We start from the raw sequence: 16908 nt of genomic DNA, 5'->3' as shown, positions 1-16908 counted from the left end.
GAAACAAAAGGCGTAACAGGCACAAGAACGTAGATGTTGGGCGTGAGACAAATAACGAGTAAGGAAGTGAGACATCCAAGATGAAATTAAGTGGGAATATGTTTCCGTCTCCTTCTGCAGTTTACCAGAGTCGGGAAACAGCAGATGCCTTCTTTTGGGCTTAGCCTGCCGCCCCTTGTTCAAACAGTTAGCTTCCTTTGCACCGAGGTGCTGGCTGAGGTGGTGCTCTGTGATGTGTCCCCAGCTTCTGGGCACATTTTAAATTACCTCAAAGCATGATCATTCTGAGCGATTTCCCACATTGCCACTCTATCTTTAGAACAAATTTTTCCTTTCTAGTTAAGAGCTGGATATCCACATTTGGTTTTAATTTGTTTGGGGGGGGGGGGGGTCTGAAAAGTGCAATGTAAGCAACAGTTCGCCCCCCCCTCCCCCGGCTGAGTTACCAAAAATGCCAAAAAGGTGCTTAAGAGAGGCCTGAACCTCCATCCCCTAAATTACAGACTTGCAAGGCCAGGAATACTCTCCAAAGGAAGTGCCTGGTACAACATAAAAAGAGGGTCTCATTGTGGGAATTGGTGGGTGCTGTGGCAGTGACCCACATCCTCTGACGCCCACCTACCCCCTGTGCCTGGTTGCCTGCACATATTGCATATGACCTGACCACCATGCAACTTTTCAACTATCCATCCCCTGTGGTACACCGAGCCACAGTACAGTGGTATTTCCCAAGATCTTTCCATTCATCAGTGCAACTATTCACATATCACTGGTGAATCAGGATTAACAATCAACTTTAGGGACAATAAGGAGATGGAAAACATATGCTTAAAAACCCTAAAATCAGGGAGGAAAAAAAAACAAAGAACAAAAAAACAACTCTGGAGACTCTGAGGTCAAATGGTTTCAGCTTTCCACAGGGTGGTGTCACAATGTGCCAGTTAGTCACCATTAGTCTGCAGAAAATGCCCACAGAGTTTCCTGACTATCAGAAAATCACAATGGAGTCATTGCTGTTTGAGTAACACATGCTTTTACAAAAACTTTCACTTTGACTTAACCCTAACCCCTGATTTCCACTACAGATAATTATGTTAACAGGGACTTACAGTAATGCTGTGGGCAGACCTTGATATAATTAATAACCTAAACACAATTGGTGTTGTGCAAATGTTAAAACTCATCTGATCATCATCAACACATAGATCGACCTAAATGTGACATGCCCGATATTTAACCCTTGAAGGACTATCGACCCTTATAAAAAAATTACAGACATATTCTTCTACTATATATTTATATTAACAAAGAAAGAAAATACAGGACAATGGTGTTTAATTTCAACCATGGCTCAAAGACCCCCTAATATTTACAAAACAAGATTAAAAACGTATTTTAGGGTGAACATTAATATTTACCATTTACCATGTAATATGCCAGCAACTGGATATCATCAGTGTTATATCACCAGTGTGATAGATATTATCACAATGAATGCATACCACAACTTATTCAGCAAGAAATGCAAGAGGACTTTATTATGAGGAAGTGAGGAAAAGAAAGAAAGATAAACAAGCAATGGGACAAGAGTTAACATCAGACTGTTTTACTGTGAGAATTTGGCTGAAGAAAAATTAATTTTAAATGAAAAAATAATAAAAAAAAAAAAACAAGCTTAGATTGGGCTAAAGTAGGAAGTCAAGGCTGGAAAATTAGATAAAAGTGATATGCAGAAATTCATCGTGAATCTGAATTGGAGATGATGTTGAACTTGGCTGGTGCAGGCCAGTCATTGATGATATGGGCTTACTTTTCAGGAGATCACTTAAACAGTAATTAATTTTCCTCATTTTAGAGGGTGAAGTAGCATTTGGACACTTTTCTCTTTCTATGACTTGAAAGTAGATTTGGTGATGATGAAGAACTTTTTGGTGGTGATAATGCATCTTGCCAAAAAGCATAGGTAAAACATTTCTTCAAAAAAAACAAACAAACAAACAAAAAAAAACATCTTATGGTAACTGAAGTATGCAAAAACTAATTTCCTAACTAATTTAGCAAAGTGTAGTATTAATGTTTGCACTAATCATCATCCCTTAACAAATGGTTTCAGAACTTTTTCCTCCACTTGATATTCATTATATGCATTTTTCTATCTGTTTGTCTGTCTGTATGTCTTCTAAAATATAAACTGGATTAAAATAATTCAAAGTGGCAATTTCCATAATATTTTGTTTATGTTTAATCCAATCAACCAAAAAACATTACAGGAAATTATACAATTAAAGTCTTTATCCTACTCTCTTGGCATTTTCCCTGCAACCTTATTAAACAGTGTTGCATGTCATCTGACCTTCTGTATATAATCAGCACTTCTCTTTTGTTAGGCTGTTTCCACAAACTTGGAAAATGGCAACGATGGTATCACTACTAAAAAAAAGAGCAATTTTGACACCTCAGCAACAAACAACTCCAGGCCCATCTTAAACCTTACCTTTTAAGAAAAATGATAAATATTTATATAGTGCTTTCCTATACCTGAAACGATACCTGAAGCACTTTACATTATACATTCACCCATTCACACACTGACGACGGAAGCTGCCATGCAAGGCGCCCAGGGACACCACGACATGAGCTCGACTGAACCGGAAACTCTCGGACTACAAGACGACCAATCTACCCAATAAGCCAAGCCAGCCCAAAATTATTAAAAAAGCTTTAAATATCTTGGTACTTTATAATTGTTATGTGTTGTAACCGACAGCGACAGAAATTCAGTTTTGGTTCTGCTTGAACTCAAAGCTGCTTTGGGCACTATTGATCATAACATCATATTAGACCAACAGCAAGATTTGGTGGGAATCTTGGTTGGTTTTGAATTGGTTTGAATCCTTCTTGAAAGACAGGGACTATTTCATATTAATTGGTAACTAGATTTACTCAAACAAAGATAAGATGTGGAGTTCCCTAAAGCTCCATTTTGTTCAGCTTGTACATGCTCTGGTGAATTATGAAAACAAACAAAGTATCTCATCATAATTATGCTGATGACACTTGGCTCTATATTACTGCCTCAGCAGGGACTCTGGTCCCATAGAAAGCTTCAAGTGTGTGCCTCAATCAAATCAATACCTAGATGTGCCAAAATTTTCTTCAACTAAATTAAGATAAATCTGAAATCATTGTGTTTGATACCAAAGTTGAGAGCCCAAGATGACAGCTAAGCTTCAGTAAGCAATGTTAAAAACAATGGATAACCAGAAATCTTTGTGTCATTTTGGACTAAATTTTAACAGCCACATTAAAATATCAATCAAATCGGCCTTTTACCACCTGAAGAATATATCTAGAATAAAGGAACTGATGGCTCAGCTTGATTAAAAAAAATCTTGCACATGCATTTGTTTTTTAGTTATCTTGTCTATTAATTATTTTAAACTGTATTTTTTTCTCTTGTCTGTTTAGTTTGATCATACAGCATATTGTCTGTCCCTGTGAAATGGGCTATGTAAATAAATTGGCCTAGTCTTGCCTATGCTTTTCAACTTGTTGCTAATTTCTCTGTCTGCTAGAAAGGTATGTAGTACAATTTTTCTTGTCTTTCCATTGCTAAAAGTAATCTGTTTCACAAGATACATTGTAATGTGGTTGTTGAAGTGAAAAATTCTAACTGATGCAACTTTTTGAAGGTATTTTGCCATGTTCCTTGCTCAATTTGTTGGATTTTCTTTCTCACTTATATGTCTAACTGTTCTATATAATGTCTACAAGATGACACATGATAATTAAACAGTTTATTGTCTCTTTGAAGAAATTTGTTTGGACAGCACCAAAAATGTAATTTTTCTCAGGCTTGCCAACTCTATTCTAGTGCATTATTTGTTGTAGCAATGTGCTTGTATTGTTTCGGCCTTGATGATAACTTGGGAAATTTTGGAACTCAAAGGATGAATTATTCTTAAAAGCCACACAATGAAATTTCAAAATTCTGAGGTAAACAAATAACATGTTTCATGACTTGTGGAAAAAACATTTTTGGTGAAATGACACAAGACAGAGCATGCAGCCAACAATTATGTCTAAGCCTGTGATGAAATTTCAGATTTTTTCCTCCTAGTGAAATACATAAGCCTGCCATACTTGTGAATGATTCATACTAAAGCACAAATCCAACAGTCTTTTCCCTTTCTCTGACTGAGCCACTTCCATGAGTTTCTCTGGGAAAGTTGAAGATTCATGTGGAGTCATTTATAAATATACGCACTGATCACGCAATGCACCTCTTGCTTTGGTGCAGTTGCAGACAGACACTGAGTCAGTGCATGCTACAAATGAATCCACCTGTCCAGGCATGTAGGCCTGCATGTTATCAAAGCGTGAGTGTGTGCAAGGCAGAAGTAAAGAGTGCTGAAGACAGTCTGATGTGTGGCAATAGTGTGATCACTGAAATGATTCTGTGATTCATAAAGAGGAAATTGTGATCATCCTTAGTCAACTCAAATTTGTCCACACTCAATATCTTCTCTGAAAGTAAGATACAACTTGCATGCATTAAGTTTCAGATAAAGTGCAATGATAAATTTGACATTTTAACTTGTCTCTTGAAAATGTCAGCCTGTATAGTTCCTCTCTAGTTTGGCTAGGCTATACACGTTGCAAATGCAAAACTGTTACACAAGGCTATAAACTCAAAAAATTGTTTTGTACAGATTAAAATGATAGGAGTCCTTCTTTGGGCCCTGTGGATAAACTTTCCAATTAGCAAACACGATTAACCTTTTTCCAATCATGCTGAAGCTAGCTGGTCAACTTGTTAGCTAGCTAGCTTTGGCTAGTAGTGTAGCCAAAGCTAGCTAGTAGTAGCTAGTAGTGTAGCCAAAGCTAGCTAGTAGTAGTTAGTAGATTTTATGTAGCTCATATCTGGATAAATAAGTAAATAAATAACAAGTGCCACATCCTTTTAAAAATCATTTTATTTGTTTTCTTTATATGCAGGAAAGGAGTCTACAGATATTCATTAAGACAGATAACATTTTCCACAATTTATAAGAATCATTAAAACAAATCACTTAAATGGAATATAGCTGTAATATTTGATTGCAATCTATTGAAGAAAAAATTGACAATTTGTGTTCTTTTCCATTTTATGATACAATGTTTGACTCAGTATATCTTTCCCCTGCTTCATTTGCCAGTACTGTTTCATTGTGGGTATCTTCAGTTGTTCATCAGCGCTGCATGTGTGACGCTGTGTGACAAGAAGCACAAATTAACTGTGTGTGTATATTACATTACATTGACTCAATAGATGCTTTTATCCAAAGTGACAAGTCAGCAGTAGAGAGAGGTACAGAGCGGTTATTGTACTGAATGAGTGTGCAACCGGGTTTTAGTTCAGAGGAGTTTAGGTATTTGTTGGCAGTGATCATAACGACAGAGCACTGCAGAGCTCAGCTCCATCAGAGTAAAAAAAAAAATGTCTGTAAATCCAAACATGCTCATGTAGTCATTAGTTTTGCTCATAGTAGCCTATGAAATCCATGTGCACAAATATCTGTAATTTATGTAGCAAAATGTGGTGCTGGACTTTTAAACCACTTAATGGAATAAGGAAGTGTGTTGGTGAGAGTTGGCTCTCTGATCAATCAATGCTATGCAGTGTTTGGAACCATAGCAGAGGTAGTACAAAAAAAAGATAGTATTGGTTTCATACAATGGAAAACAAACAAAGAAAAAGCAAGCCATATGATGCCATGTAATGGAAAAGTACCTGATTATGCTGTTTTGTGATTATTTTCTTTCATGTTGGATCAGATGTACTCTGGCCTCACTACAAATATGTATTTGTAGTTATCATCAGGACAGGGGTAGGCAAAGGCCTGGGTACCATTTGTAGAGACATAGGCTAGGTTGTCTTTGAAACCCTGAACCTGACAGATGTATCTGTTTTGGCACATCAGCAAGAGGCGATTACGAAAGAGGATGTTGCTCTGTGGAGTGTAGTAACTTCTCTGATCCAGCCTTGCTGCAGGAACGGACTCACACCTCAGACCTTTCCTTGAACATGCATTCATAGTGCTGAGGATTTCCGCCTCCCAAGTGGTCGTGTTTCCCTGGAAGATCAAGCTGTTATGAACAGGAGTTACAAATGAGTTGGATCTAATGTACGGTGACTCAGTGGCATAATAGTAGCCATAGCCATAATCATATCGACGCCTGTTGTATGAAGAGTATTGATGAACTGGTTGTCCTTGATCTGATGACATTTTTCTTGGGAAGTCAAGCTCAATGCTCCAAGGTGTAGCAGTGTAGATCCTGGGTTTGTAGTCAAGATCTTCTTTTTTAAACTTTGGGTTGGTCAAAATATTGTTAAAGAGTAGAACATTGAAGTGAAATGCTTTCAAGACCCTTTCAAGATACATATTCTTATGAGTATTGTAAAGTGGAGAGTTGGACTCTAATTCATAGAGTTTCTCCGCGGGGATCATGGGGAAGCGAATGTGACTTAACAGATCTGCCTGGGTTTCCAAACTGATGGAGCTAGCATTCTCTGTGATCCATTTCTCCACAGTCTGAAGCACAAAGTACTCATCTGGTGCCACCAAATCTGAGCGGGTAAGAAGAGCCCGAAGGAGTTCCACAGAGAGGCTGGTCCACGCTGGAGAGCTGGTCAGTTTTTGGTAGTTCCAAGCAAAGAACTGAATGCAGTTTTCCTCAAGGATTAAGTCCTCAGACTCTACTGCATATTGGTAAAGAGACACCTGGGTGGAAAAGGAGGTGTCTTCTGGGAGGATTTGAGTGAACAGCCGGCCTATGTCCGCCTTCAGCTGCTTGACTCCAAACTTAGAAGCCATTTGATGGAGGCACATTGCAGAGGAGGAGGTCACATCAATCTTATAGGTGTAAAAATACCTGTTAAGAAGCAGATTGACAATATTGGTTAGATTATTTTCAAAAAGAGCCTCTGTATGTGCAGCAAAGCCTTTCACTCTAGTTTCAGCATACCTGATAAAAGAGGTGAAGTGTGATTGGCAGGAAATGCTGAAACTCACAGTGATGTTCGTCATCCCTGAAGAAGCACCGAAGAATGGGAACAGTGAGAGGAACATTTTGTGTGCACAGATCGTTTCCTCAATTATTTCTGGGGTGCCATCTTCATGCTCTTTTCCAGTGGGACTCTGGAGAAAGATTTGGAAGTCACAGCCAATCCCGCTATCAAAGATTTGGCCGAATCCATCAGACAGGCTGATGCTGTGGTCAAGTGAGTGTGTAGAATTGCCTGGAATCACATGAATGTTGAAATACATATTTGACAGAAAAATGGGAATATGCAGTGCTGACATATATATTTTTTACTACATTAAATTTTTATCATGTGTCTTACATAAAGGGACCATTTTACTTCTAAGTTTAAACTTACTTCCTGTTTCACAAATCACTCCAACATCCTCCTTGTGGCTGCAGTCAGTTACCCCCCAGCCTTTGAATTCACATAACACAAGCTGGGTTTCTGTGCCTTTGCAAGCAATGTCATCAAGCCAAATAGGTCCAGGTGCTGAGATAATAAATAAATAAATAAATAAATAAAACAAAGAAAGTGAACAACTGGAGTGGTGGACTTAAGTCACAACCCCACACTGCCATCTGATGGAACTAAAGGGTACCTTGTCCGTAGTCCTTCCCAAAGACAACAGATTTGGCTCCGGGAAAGTTGAGCTGACGACACACAACCTGAGCCTCATTTATGTCCCACTCATCGTCACAGACTGTTCCCCATTTTCCATCATGATAAACCTCCACACGGCCCTCTGAAACACTCTTTGAACCCACCAACCTTATATTACCCTCTTGACGATCATTGATTTTGTCTGTATGAGGAGCAAAGTTCATGACAACAGAGATGTTAATCATTGATTTAACCTAAAGCTCACTCAGAATTTATAATTAATTCTACAATCAGACTACAGCAGATGCAAGTTTATTAATGATTAGCATATTTATAGTATGTATTTCAGTATAAGCATCATTAAATTTGCAAGAAATTTTCAAATGGTTTTCAAATTTTACACACAAATTTTATTTTTGATGACTTACTGAACAAGTTGAACTTCAGTGCGCTTCCAGATACACACAGAAGCAGAAGCCCCAGAGTGTTTAGATTTCGATATGTGAGCATTTTCAACCACCAGTATAGGAATCTGACTCAAAAAATAATGTTAAAATCAAACGCTGCCTGTTGACATTTACTTTGTAAAATAATCTTTTAAGTAATTTTTCCCCAAATATATTAAATATACTACTTTAAAAAAGCTGAATATAAAACTGTATGTTTGCTTTGTTTTTTATTGCTTTTAAAAAAATGTATTTCTTTTTTTAAGCATTCTTGCATTTAATAAAGCCACCTACCGTCTTCCCTCTGGTTTTGAGTTGTGTTGTCCTCAAATGTGCTCCCTACCCTGTGCACGCAAGCCTCACTTGTCCAGTTCAGAAAAGGAGGGGGTCAAATATAACGACAAGCTTCCCTTTTTCCACTTCTCATCTTTCCTTAAGTTTCATTTTTGGAGAAAACAGGACAAATCTCTTGCACAACTGTCTGGTATCTGGAGACAGTGAAGATCAGCTGCTCTATTTGAAACTTAATCCCTCCAAATCACAATACCTTGGTTTCACACAAAATAAGATGTATAATACAAAATCAAAACTAAATACAGAAATATATAAATGGCTCAATAAACAAACTGATATAAATAATACAAAAAAGTTATTTTTCCCACTATGAAACCAATAAAATGTGACATTTATAGTTCTATTGTCATTTTCAACCGTTTTTATATAACTTTGTTTTAATACTCTTGTTTATTTACTTTTCCGTGTCATTTTCTGTTTGTTGCTTTTTAAAATGTCTTTCCTCCTCTATTTTTATGCCTGTATTTATTTCTATAATGTTTTCCTTTTAGATTTTGATCCCCAAAATGATATATTTCTGTATTTTATTCTCATTTGACATTTTATTTTATTTATTCTTAAGACTATTTTTTTATTCAGTCATATTTACGTCCTCATTATTTTCAATTTTGCATTTACTTCCTGTATTTATCTTTTCAAAGTTCATCTCGCTCCTGAGGCTACAAGCAGCAGAGCCAGACAGACTGGACTGCCTGGTCCTCCCTGATGTTTGAGCTTGAGATCTGCTCTCAAGATACACCTTGAAAGACCTTGAAACACCTTATTTACATCATGAGAAAGAATTTAATACAAAACCTCTACAAGGAAACAGAGAAATAAATGTGCTTGAAGAAATATAGGAAGAAAATGCAGGATTGGAAATGATGACGTAAACATGACTGTGAATTTTAAAAAAGTGTCAATAAATGAATAAATAAATAAAATGTGAAAATAAAATATATAAATTAACCATTTCGAGGATATAAAAATTGTAAAAGGAAAATATAGATATAAATACAGGCATCAAAATAAAGAAGGATATAAATGTATAAATTGAAAAGTAATTATTACAAAAAGTATTCATGCAAAATTAAAACATTCAAAATGACAATATCAATAAAAATTCATTTCACGTTTTATAGGCTTCTTAATAATAAAATAATGGAAAAATATTTTTAATACTATTTACTGGCATATCAATTTCTTTCTTCTGTATTTAATTTTTATTTTATTTTTATTTTAGTTTCAGCCCCCCATACTGTTTGATCTTTTTTTTTTGACGTGAAATAAAAGTCAAGCCCCAGAAAAAAAGTAATCATCCTTTTATTGTCAGTTCCTTTCCCCTAAACCACCCCACAAACAACACAAAAATAAAGAGAATCATTGCACACATTGTCCTTCTTCATCAAAACACCCTTCATGTCATGGTGACATAAAAAAAAACAGCGCTGTTGTACAGAGAAGGATGTTCAACATGGACCAAAAAGGGAAGGGGTGGGACAAAAAAATGGCATGAAAATGCATCTTTTACTGGAAAAAATTAATCACAGTATAATAAATCAGTTCTATGTACATTCATTATAAGAAATATTACAGTACTACTGAAGCCCACATTTGGCTTGAAAAGGTGATGTTCCACCATAACACGATGGCACTGCTGAGTCTGACTTGCAGTAAAACTCATAAGTAGCCAATATTTTCCAGTTTCTGTGCTGGGGTTCTTCTGTTTGAACTCAAGATGATCCTTTAAAGGATGGAATTATATGTTTTACAGGAAACAACAAGTGCAGTAGGTTTAATGGTGACTAGATTGTAAACAAATTAGAACCACAGTGCAGTGACCTCAAAAGTAACTCTCTGACTCTGAGACCTCTATATGAACTCCAAGCCCTCATATTTCACATCCCCGATCTTGGTTTCAGGTAAAAGGATGCGCCCATCAAGTGTAAAGGCTGTGATGTATGTTGCGATTATTCCAGCGTCTTCCTCTGACTTGAGCGCCAGAATGATCTGGTCGTCCGTGTTCGGGACAAACTTGAAGGATGAGAAACCATGAGTGGGGAGAGGCGGGCCCACCCGGCTTACATGAATGTCACTAAAATCTGGCGAGCAGCTGAGGACGAGGTTTGTACCGCGACGCTCGTCTGCAGTCTCCTCGTAGCGTTCTTTGCTTTCTCGTCGAGGGAGGAAAAACCAGCGCTGCAGGGTGTCGCTCCAGGCTGCAGACTCATGAATGAAATAACCTGTGGAGATGCAGAGAAGCTGAGTAAGGCTTAAAGCATAGAGAGAGAAGCAGAGGGTGTTGTAAGAAACAATCTGCGTCCTCACCTGGTGTCTCAATCCTTGCAGCAGACTTCATAGCTCTGTACCTGGGAACCCAGTTCTCGTGTTGTACATCCCCTCTGAAGCCTACTACTTTCACCCACTCAGGGTTGTTGTTGACAAACTCCCCCTCAGTGGTGGTCCACTCTTTTCCTAGACCACCAATATATAGGTGTTCATCCTTCACTGCCAGCCACTCAGCTTTGAACCCTATCACGAGAAAGCACATTAAAAATGGACTTTATGGTAAGTCATAGTCCACCACTGTTTTAATTTGCTACTGACAGGTAGGAAAAACAAACCTTTGGCAACGCTCCCATCACCATCAGGCAAGATAACCCAGGGCACAGCCTTATTTTCATTTATATGGTAGACTACCCCCGTTCTGTCATCGACGCTGTAGAGCTTTCCGTTGAACGCCACCAGCTCAGACAGCTCCATCCCTCTGCCTTTCTCCGATAGGTGGCTCTCCAGAACCACCCTGTCCGCATCCCATTCAACTGCCACCCTGTCGCCACTCTGTGACACCAGCAGGTAACCCCGCCTCATGTAGCTGAACCAAGTCAGCTTCTTTTCACTTTGAGAGTTTGTGTCCAGGTCTGCGATGACCCCGATACGGTAGCGCGTGCCATGTGGTGTGCGCTCAGGTGGACTGAGAGGGTAGGTGTCGTTGTAAAGGGAATCGGACTGCTGGGTGTCTCCGTGGCTGGCTCTCCAGCTGTGTGAGATGTAAGAGCGGTAGTGCAGGCCTGAGCTGAAGTTCACGTAAATCAACAGGATCAGAGCCAAGAAGAGCACCACAGCCACAATGGGCCTCCACTTGAGGCGGAAACGAGGGTCGGTGGTGTTGGCCATGGAAGCCAGCATGGGGAGGCCTCCTACAGAGATACGCAGCGGGTTCATAGACTCATCTTGCTCCAGTCGACTGTAGCCTGGGGAGGCAGGCATGGAGGACAGAGGCCTGGCATGACCTACAGAAAACCAGAGAAAGATAGTGAGAAGTGCCGACAGGCCGTCATAAAATGATAAGGGATCATAGTAGCTTGTGCTTAAGGTGTCTCCAACCCAGAGAATTAACTGCTAATGACCCACAACCAGATTCTCTCAGACCTTCTCTAAACCACACACCCTGACTGATCAGAGCTCTTCTAGCAGCATGAGGAGGAAATAATGAAGCTGAATGATCTGCCCTCAGTCATCTGGTGTTAAAAGTGGGTTGTAAAAGTTTTTTCTTTCTTCTAACAGACCAAAGAAAGTCGGGCTAGACAGAGAAGGCAAGTCTACACTTCCACTGGTACACTATGAAGGAAATAGCCCTAAAACCTGTTTTACACGAAAGCTATCCCCTGAAATATTTCCTTCCACAGTTGTACCTTTGCGTGGCTAAAATTCTTTGAAAATTCAGCTGAACAGAAACATTTGGGATTTTCAAAAAAAGCAGATTTGTCCAGCATGACAGCATGAATTACTTACTCTCCAGAATGAGCCTCTCGTTCTACGAAACAGGTTTAGACAAGATGGTGGACAAGAAGAAGGAAAAAAGAAGAAACAAAACCAAGAAAAAAAAAACAAACAAAAAAAAACACTAAAGAAAAGCAAACTAAAACTATCGTTCAATGATAGACATACAAGCAAGCGTATGTGTATCCTAACTAAAAGGAGTAAGAAAGAAGAAGCCTGATTTTAGGTGGGGTGAATGTTACCTGACTAGTATACCTCACTACTCTGGAAGGTGGAGGAGGTGGAGGCTAAGAACAGGTTTAACTGGAAATACACCACCAGCAAGGTTTTCTGTGCTATTGTTACATTTACAGTCCTTTTTATGATAATTACTGCAGCAGTAACACACTAACCTTTTAAGCAAATCTGTCAAACATAAGGATATTTCTAATTATTGGAATCTACTTTTGTCTTGCATTAGATCAGGAATCTTTAATTCCAGTCTTCAAGAGTCTTGCAGGTCTTCCCTGCTCCGAAAGCTTGCTGTTTGAGGCCCTTCAAGGACTTGAGATTGAGATCCATGTACTAGACTTTACTGCATTGCTTTAATGATTAAGTCACTTTCACCTCTAAGAAATTCTAAGTGTTTTAAAGATTTTTTTTTAAATTAAACACATCAGATGAAAACAAATCTAATCTTAAGCAGCAGCTTTAGCTCAGTTATGCACTTTTATTAAAGTTTATGTAAAATTCCATGTGTCAAGCTGCAGCTAGAAAATGATTTAAATACACTGACATTTACTCAAAGACCCAATAAACTAATGTAAGCTTTCAGTTGAGTCAACAAATCGCAACAAAACTCAAACACTGCAGCAGTGGGGTCTGTTAACGCTTAACCTCACGATTCTACTCCGGGATCTAGTACCACACCGTTAACGGCAACCTCTCAGGTTTACTTCAGGAGCTTCACAGTCAACCTAAACATGGTGGATTTTTCCTGAGAGGGGGCTAAGAACTGAATGACTCTTTCATATGAGGGCCTCGAGCCAAAAAATAAAATAAATAAAAAAGGAGTCTACTATGGCCTCAAAATCAGGGCTCACACTCCTAAGAGAACATTTCTGAATTACACTCATTTTTTTTTTTTTTTGCATCACCTTCACACACACACTGAAAAGGATTGTGCCTACCTCTCCGTCTCCTCCTGCCAGAATTCTCAACTTTTGCCATTAAGTCTACCTCACAATATCCCCACAATCAGTCCTGAGCTCCAAACACTCCTTCTGCTCACCAGCTATGTGCATATGAGCAGAACAACCATAACTAGAAACTCTTCGAGTACAATGCTTGTGAACTTTACCTACACTTGGAGGATTATCATCCAGTCCAAAGGGGCAAATGGTGCAGGAGGCCAACCCAGCTCATTGAGCTATCATTAATAAACAGCAACCCAAAGTGGCTGTGAGTTGGGAAAACCTGAACAATAACGCTACCTGCATAATGGCGAGACTGTACATAATGAACAAAAGATAACAGCAAATGCTTAGTCATGACAGTAACATAAATTTTACATAAGAGGGGTGCTGCTGTGATGCAATCAGTACATTGAGTCCTTTAAGTCAACCAAGGCCAGAGTTCAGCCTTTTTATTTTTTTTAAATACATGGAGGAGTAGTTACACAGTAAACCTGATACCTACAGGAGCTGGAAGACGTTTTTACCTTGTCATTGGTTAATTACTGACTAACCCCTCCTTGGCTTTAGTTCAGAGAGGTATTTCATGCAGTCACCTCAAGTTTCAGATAGTGTCCCTTGATAACATTCGACAGTGCAGAGGTGTCAAGTACCAGGCTGTTGGATGATATGAAAAGACAAGCTGATTAAGATTAGACATTATACGTTCATATTGAAGAAAATTATTGCTCCTTGGTCAGTTTAACAAACCAGTGGAAACAATCTTATAGCAAATATTGACTTACAGCCTCAAATTCACACTTATCATATGTCTGGAAATTCTGGTTCATCATTCAGCAGCCCAGCCCGCCCTGCCACATCAAACCAGCTCAGGAAAGAGTCCGAAGCACCAGACCCACATTCATGGTGAACCGACCTGGGCCTTCATTTATGACACTGTGCGTAACAAAGCAGCAGGTGGTGTACGTGGGGAAAAAAGGAAAAAACTGCCAGATTTATAAAAAATTGCACACAAACGTCCCACGCCTGTTTCAGTTCATAAATCAGAATCAACTCTTAAGCTGGCGCACATGAGGGAGCGCCTTGCCACGCACGCCCTTATGGTGGCTATAAAAGTCAGGTTAACACCTTAATAAATATTCATCGATATCATTTCTATGTTGGCTCAGGAGGGGAAAAGAGGAAGGAAGCGGGCTTCGTGGGAATGTGAGACTAAGATCCAGATGGACCACGTTAAAAAACGTAAAAATGTTCTATTGGACGGTGTCAGAAAGGCAGCGGGGCGGCAGCAGGTAACAGATGCTGTCAATGTCATGTCAGAGGGCAAGTCACGCCAAAGGCACCGGGTGATGCCGGCAATTTAGTTCTATATTTTAAATGATAAAATATATATGTACAGACACAACTGAGATCAGGGTCCTTATTAATAACATCCCTGACTTTTTTTTTTGTGAACATGCACTCTTAGGAGTATCATGTGCCTCTTTATTCATTTTTGCAAATATCTTTAATATATAACATGTGATGTGAAAGGTAATATTTGATTTTGCACAAATGTCTCACAGTTCTTAAAGAAAAAAAATGTACCATTGTTTGTTAGTTTCTCCAGATTTTGTGCGTATGGCAGGGTCAGAGTTGGCGTGGAGGAACATTCTCCTGCAAAGTTTTGTTTTTATAAATCCCAAAAGTTAACGATGATTGGTGTACGCCAGTTTTTACACGTACACCAGGTTTATAAATGAGGCCCCTGGAACCTACGTGTCCCAATGAATTGGCTTCCAGTATCCGAGTGAGACCACAAGACACCCCTAGTGGCCCACCTAAAACCAGATTTGCTGATTGGAAAGTTTTTTGTGAGGTTATCTTGCTTTGTGGTTTGATGGCTTTGTCTCAGTGGTGTGTAAATTTTGATAATGTTTTTATCAAGTGTGTCTGATTTATCATCTTCTGATTAGTTTTAGTTTACTGACTAACTTTTTTAGATTTTGTTGTCCTTCTATGTGATTTAGAACCTTTTTAACAATATAATTATCTCTGTTCCTGTCTTTTTGCCCTCCTAACCTTTTAAATTGATGTACAATTGTTATATTATTATCATTATTATTATTATTATTACTACAGGGAGCCTTTGTAAGATCTGGCCAAGAATTATGGAGGATGAGAATTAGCCCTTCTTTTGTCCCTGTCAAATAAAATTTTAAATAAAAAATAAAATAAATAAAATAGGCGTTTGAGAGCAAATGCTGTCTGAACCACTTTGGCGTCCTGATCCTCAGTTTGAAACCACAAGAATCTGCCCATAGCAAATTTGAAAAGATCCAGGATAGCATACAAACTAAGTGGTATTCACAAAAACATTTATATCAACAAGATATTTTTTCATACATGTGTAAGAAAGCAGCTTCTGAGATTTCATGTTTCTAATAAGCCTCCATTTGGGGAGGTGGGCTCCAAAGGTAACAGATGGAAAGCTAGGGAGTGTATGAGGCTTGTAAAATAGTAAAGTAAGTGCTTTAAAAGACAGAACAGGAAACGCCGGTATCCTGCATATCCTTGGGGCCTTATGTGTATCCGAGAGGTTTCCCTCTTCATTTACTTGCCTTTAAGATGTAATCACTAAACCTCTGAGCTCCAACACTTTTGTTTAATCTAAGAAAAGAAGTCTGAAGAGCAGAGTGAATAATAAAGGTAACGATTTAAAGTGTACGTGTTTAAAGGTACACAAGCCTCTATGAGTGAATTCGGATCGTGTTCGTGTCCTGTCAGAGGTTAACACGCAGATGCCTTCACAAATGGCTGCGTTCAGAGGTAACCGGAAAATATTTCTGATCCGAGTGGCTTCGAACTCACCTCGGATGTTAGATCTTCAGCTGGTTACCGTTGTCCGGTAGTGGTTGCAGCTCAGTTGTCATTTTTCATCCTCCATCACTCTTTTCCCTCTCCCTTTGAGATACCCGGACACACGACCATTTCTTCCTGTGTATGCTGATGACGACATCATCGCGTCGTGGCAGCGTGCTGTCATTGCGAAGACATATCAATGCTGCCTTTATTTGCTGTCGGAAATATGAGAACTTATTCGTAGCCTTAACAAATGCAGTTTTTTATTTACCATTTTTGACTAAATTCTAAATACACTCAATGGTATTCATCCAGGGGCTCCAGCGAAATTAACTATTTTATTTTTTTAGTTGTCAACTAGCTTATTTAGGCAAAAGAAAGTGCAAGTAACATGTATAAAATTATTGTATGGCACATATTATTGCTGTTAAGACAAATACTTGCATTTTCTTTGGTTCATGTATTACCCACATTGATACAAGCCATGTTAGTTGTGCTGTCAATTAAACCAGGATTTTTTTTTTATTCAGTAGATGTTGTACAAGTGCTAAATGGTTTTCCTTTTATTTGGCGGATCATTTTACTTGGCATGATGGTTTCAATAACCTAAATGTAATGCTTACAATATGTGAAACACGACTATTAGGCTCCACACTTAAAGCTC

At 38.7% G+C, this 16908-nt stretch overlaps 2 protein-coding genes across 5 annotated transcripts; both read right to left on the bottom strand.

The window, feature by feature from the left end:
- Positions 1–4958: 4958 nt before the first annotated feature.
- LOC121647789 (galectin-3-binding protein A-like) lies at positions 4959–8514 on the bottom strand. The gene is made up of 6 exons (XM_041997490.1): positions 8410–8514; positions 8098–8201; positions 7668–7871; positions 7406–7558; positions 7009–7282; positions 4959–6915 (listed from the first exon to the last, which is right to left on the bottom strand). The coding sequence occupies exons 2-6, from the start codon at positions 8177–8179 to the stop codon at positions 5814–5816; spliced, it is 1815 nt and encodes a 604-aa protein (XP_041853424.1). The 5' UTR covers positions 8180–8201; positions 8410–8514; the 3' UTR covers positions 4959–5813.
- A 1241-nt stretch (positions 8515–9755) lies between these two features.
- Positions 9756–16386, bottom strand: cant1a (calcium activated nucleotidase 1a). Of its 4 annotated transcripts, XM_041997540.1 has the most exons (5): positions 16254–16383; positions 13931–14060; positions 11073–11741; positions 10777–10980; positions 9756–10691 (listed from the first exon to the last, which is right to left on the bottom strand). In XM_041997540.1, exons 3-5 carry the CDS (start codon positions 11716–11718, stop codon positions 10321–10323), a joined length of 1221 nt encoding a protein of 406 aa, XP_041853474.1. In that variant the 5' UTR covers positions 11719–11741; positions 13931–14060; positions 16254–16383; the 3' UTR covers positions 9756–10320. The 4 variants fall into 4 exon arrangements, with proteins under 4 accessions (XP_041853474.1, XP_041853456.1, XP_041853448.1 ...); XM_041997522.1 differs by lacking the exon at positions 13931–14060 and having other exon boundaries at positions 16254–16386; XM_041997514.1 differs by lacking the exons at positions 13931–14060; positions 16254–16383 and adding an exon at positions 13401–13558.
- Between the last annotated feature and the right edge of the window lie 522 nt (positions 16387–16908).

The sequence above is a fragment of the Melanotaenia boesemani genome, chromosome 2 (assembly GCF_017639745.1).
Source record: "Melanotaenia boesemani isolate fMelBoe1 chromosome 2, fMelBoe1.pri, whole genome shotgun sequence".
Taxonomy (NCBI): Eukaryota; Metazoa; Chordata; class Actinopteri; order Atheriniformes; family Melanotaeniidae; genus Melanotaenia; species Melanotaenia boesemani.
Note: the sequence above shows the minus strand (reverse complement) of the source record. Positions and strands in the feature narration are given on the sequence as shown.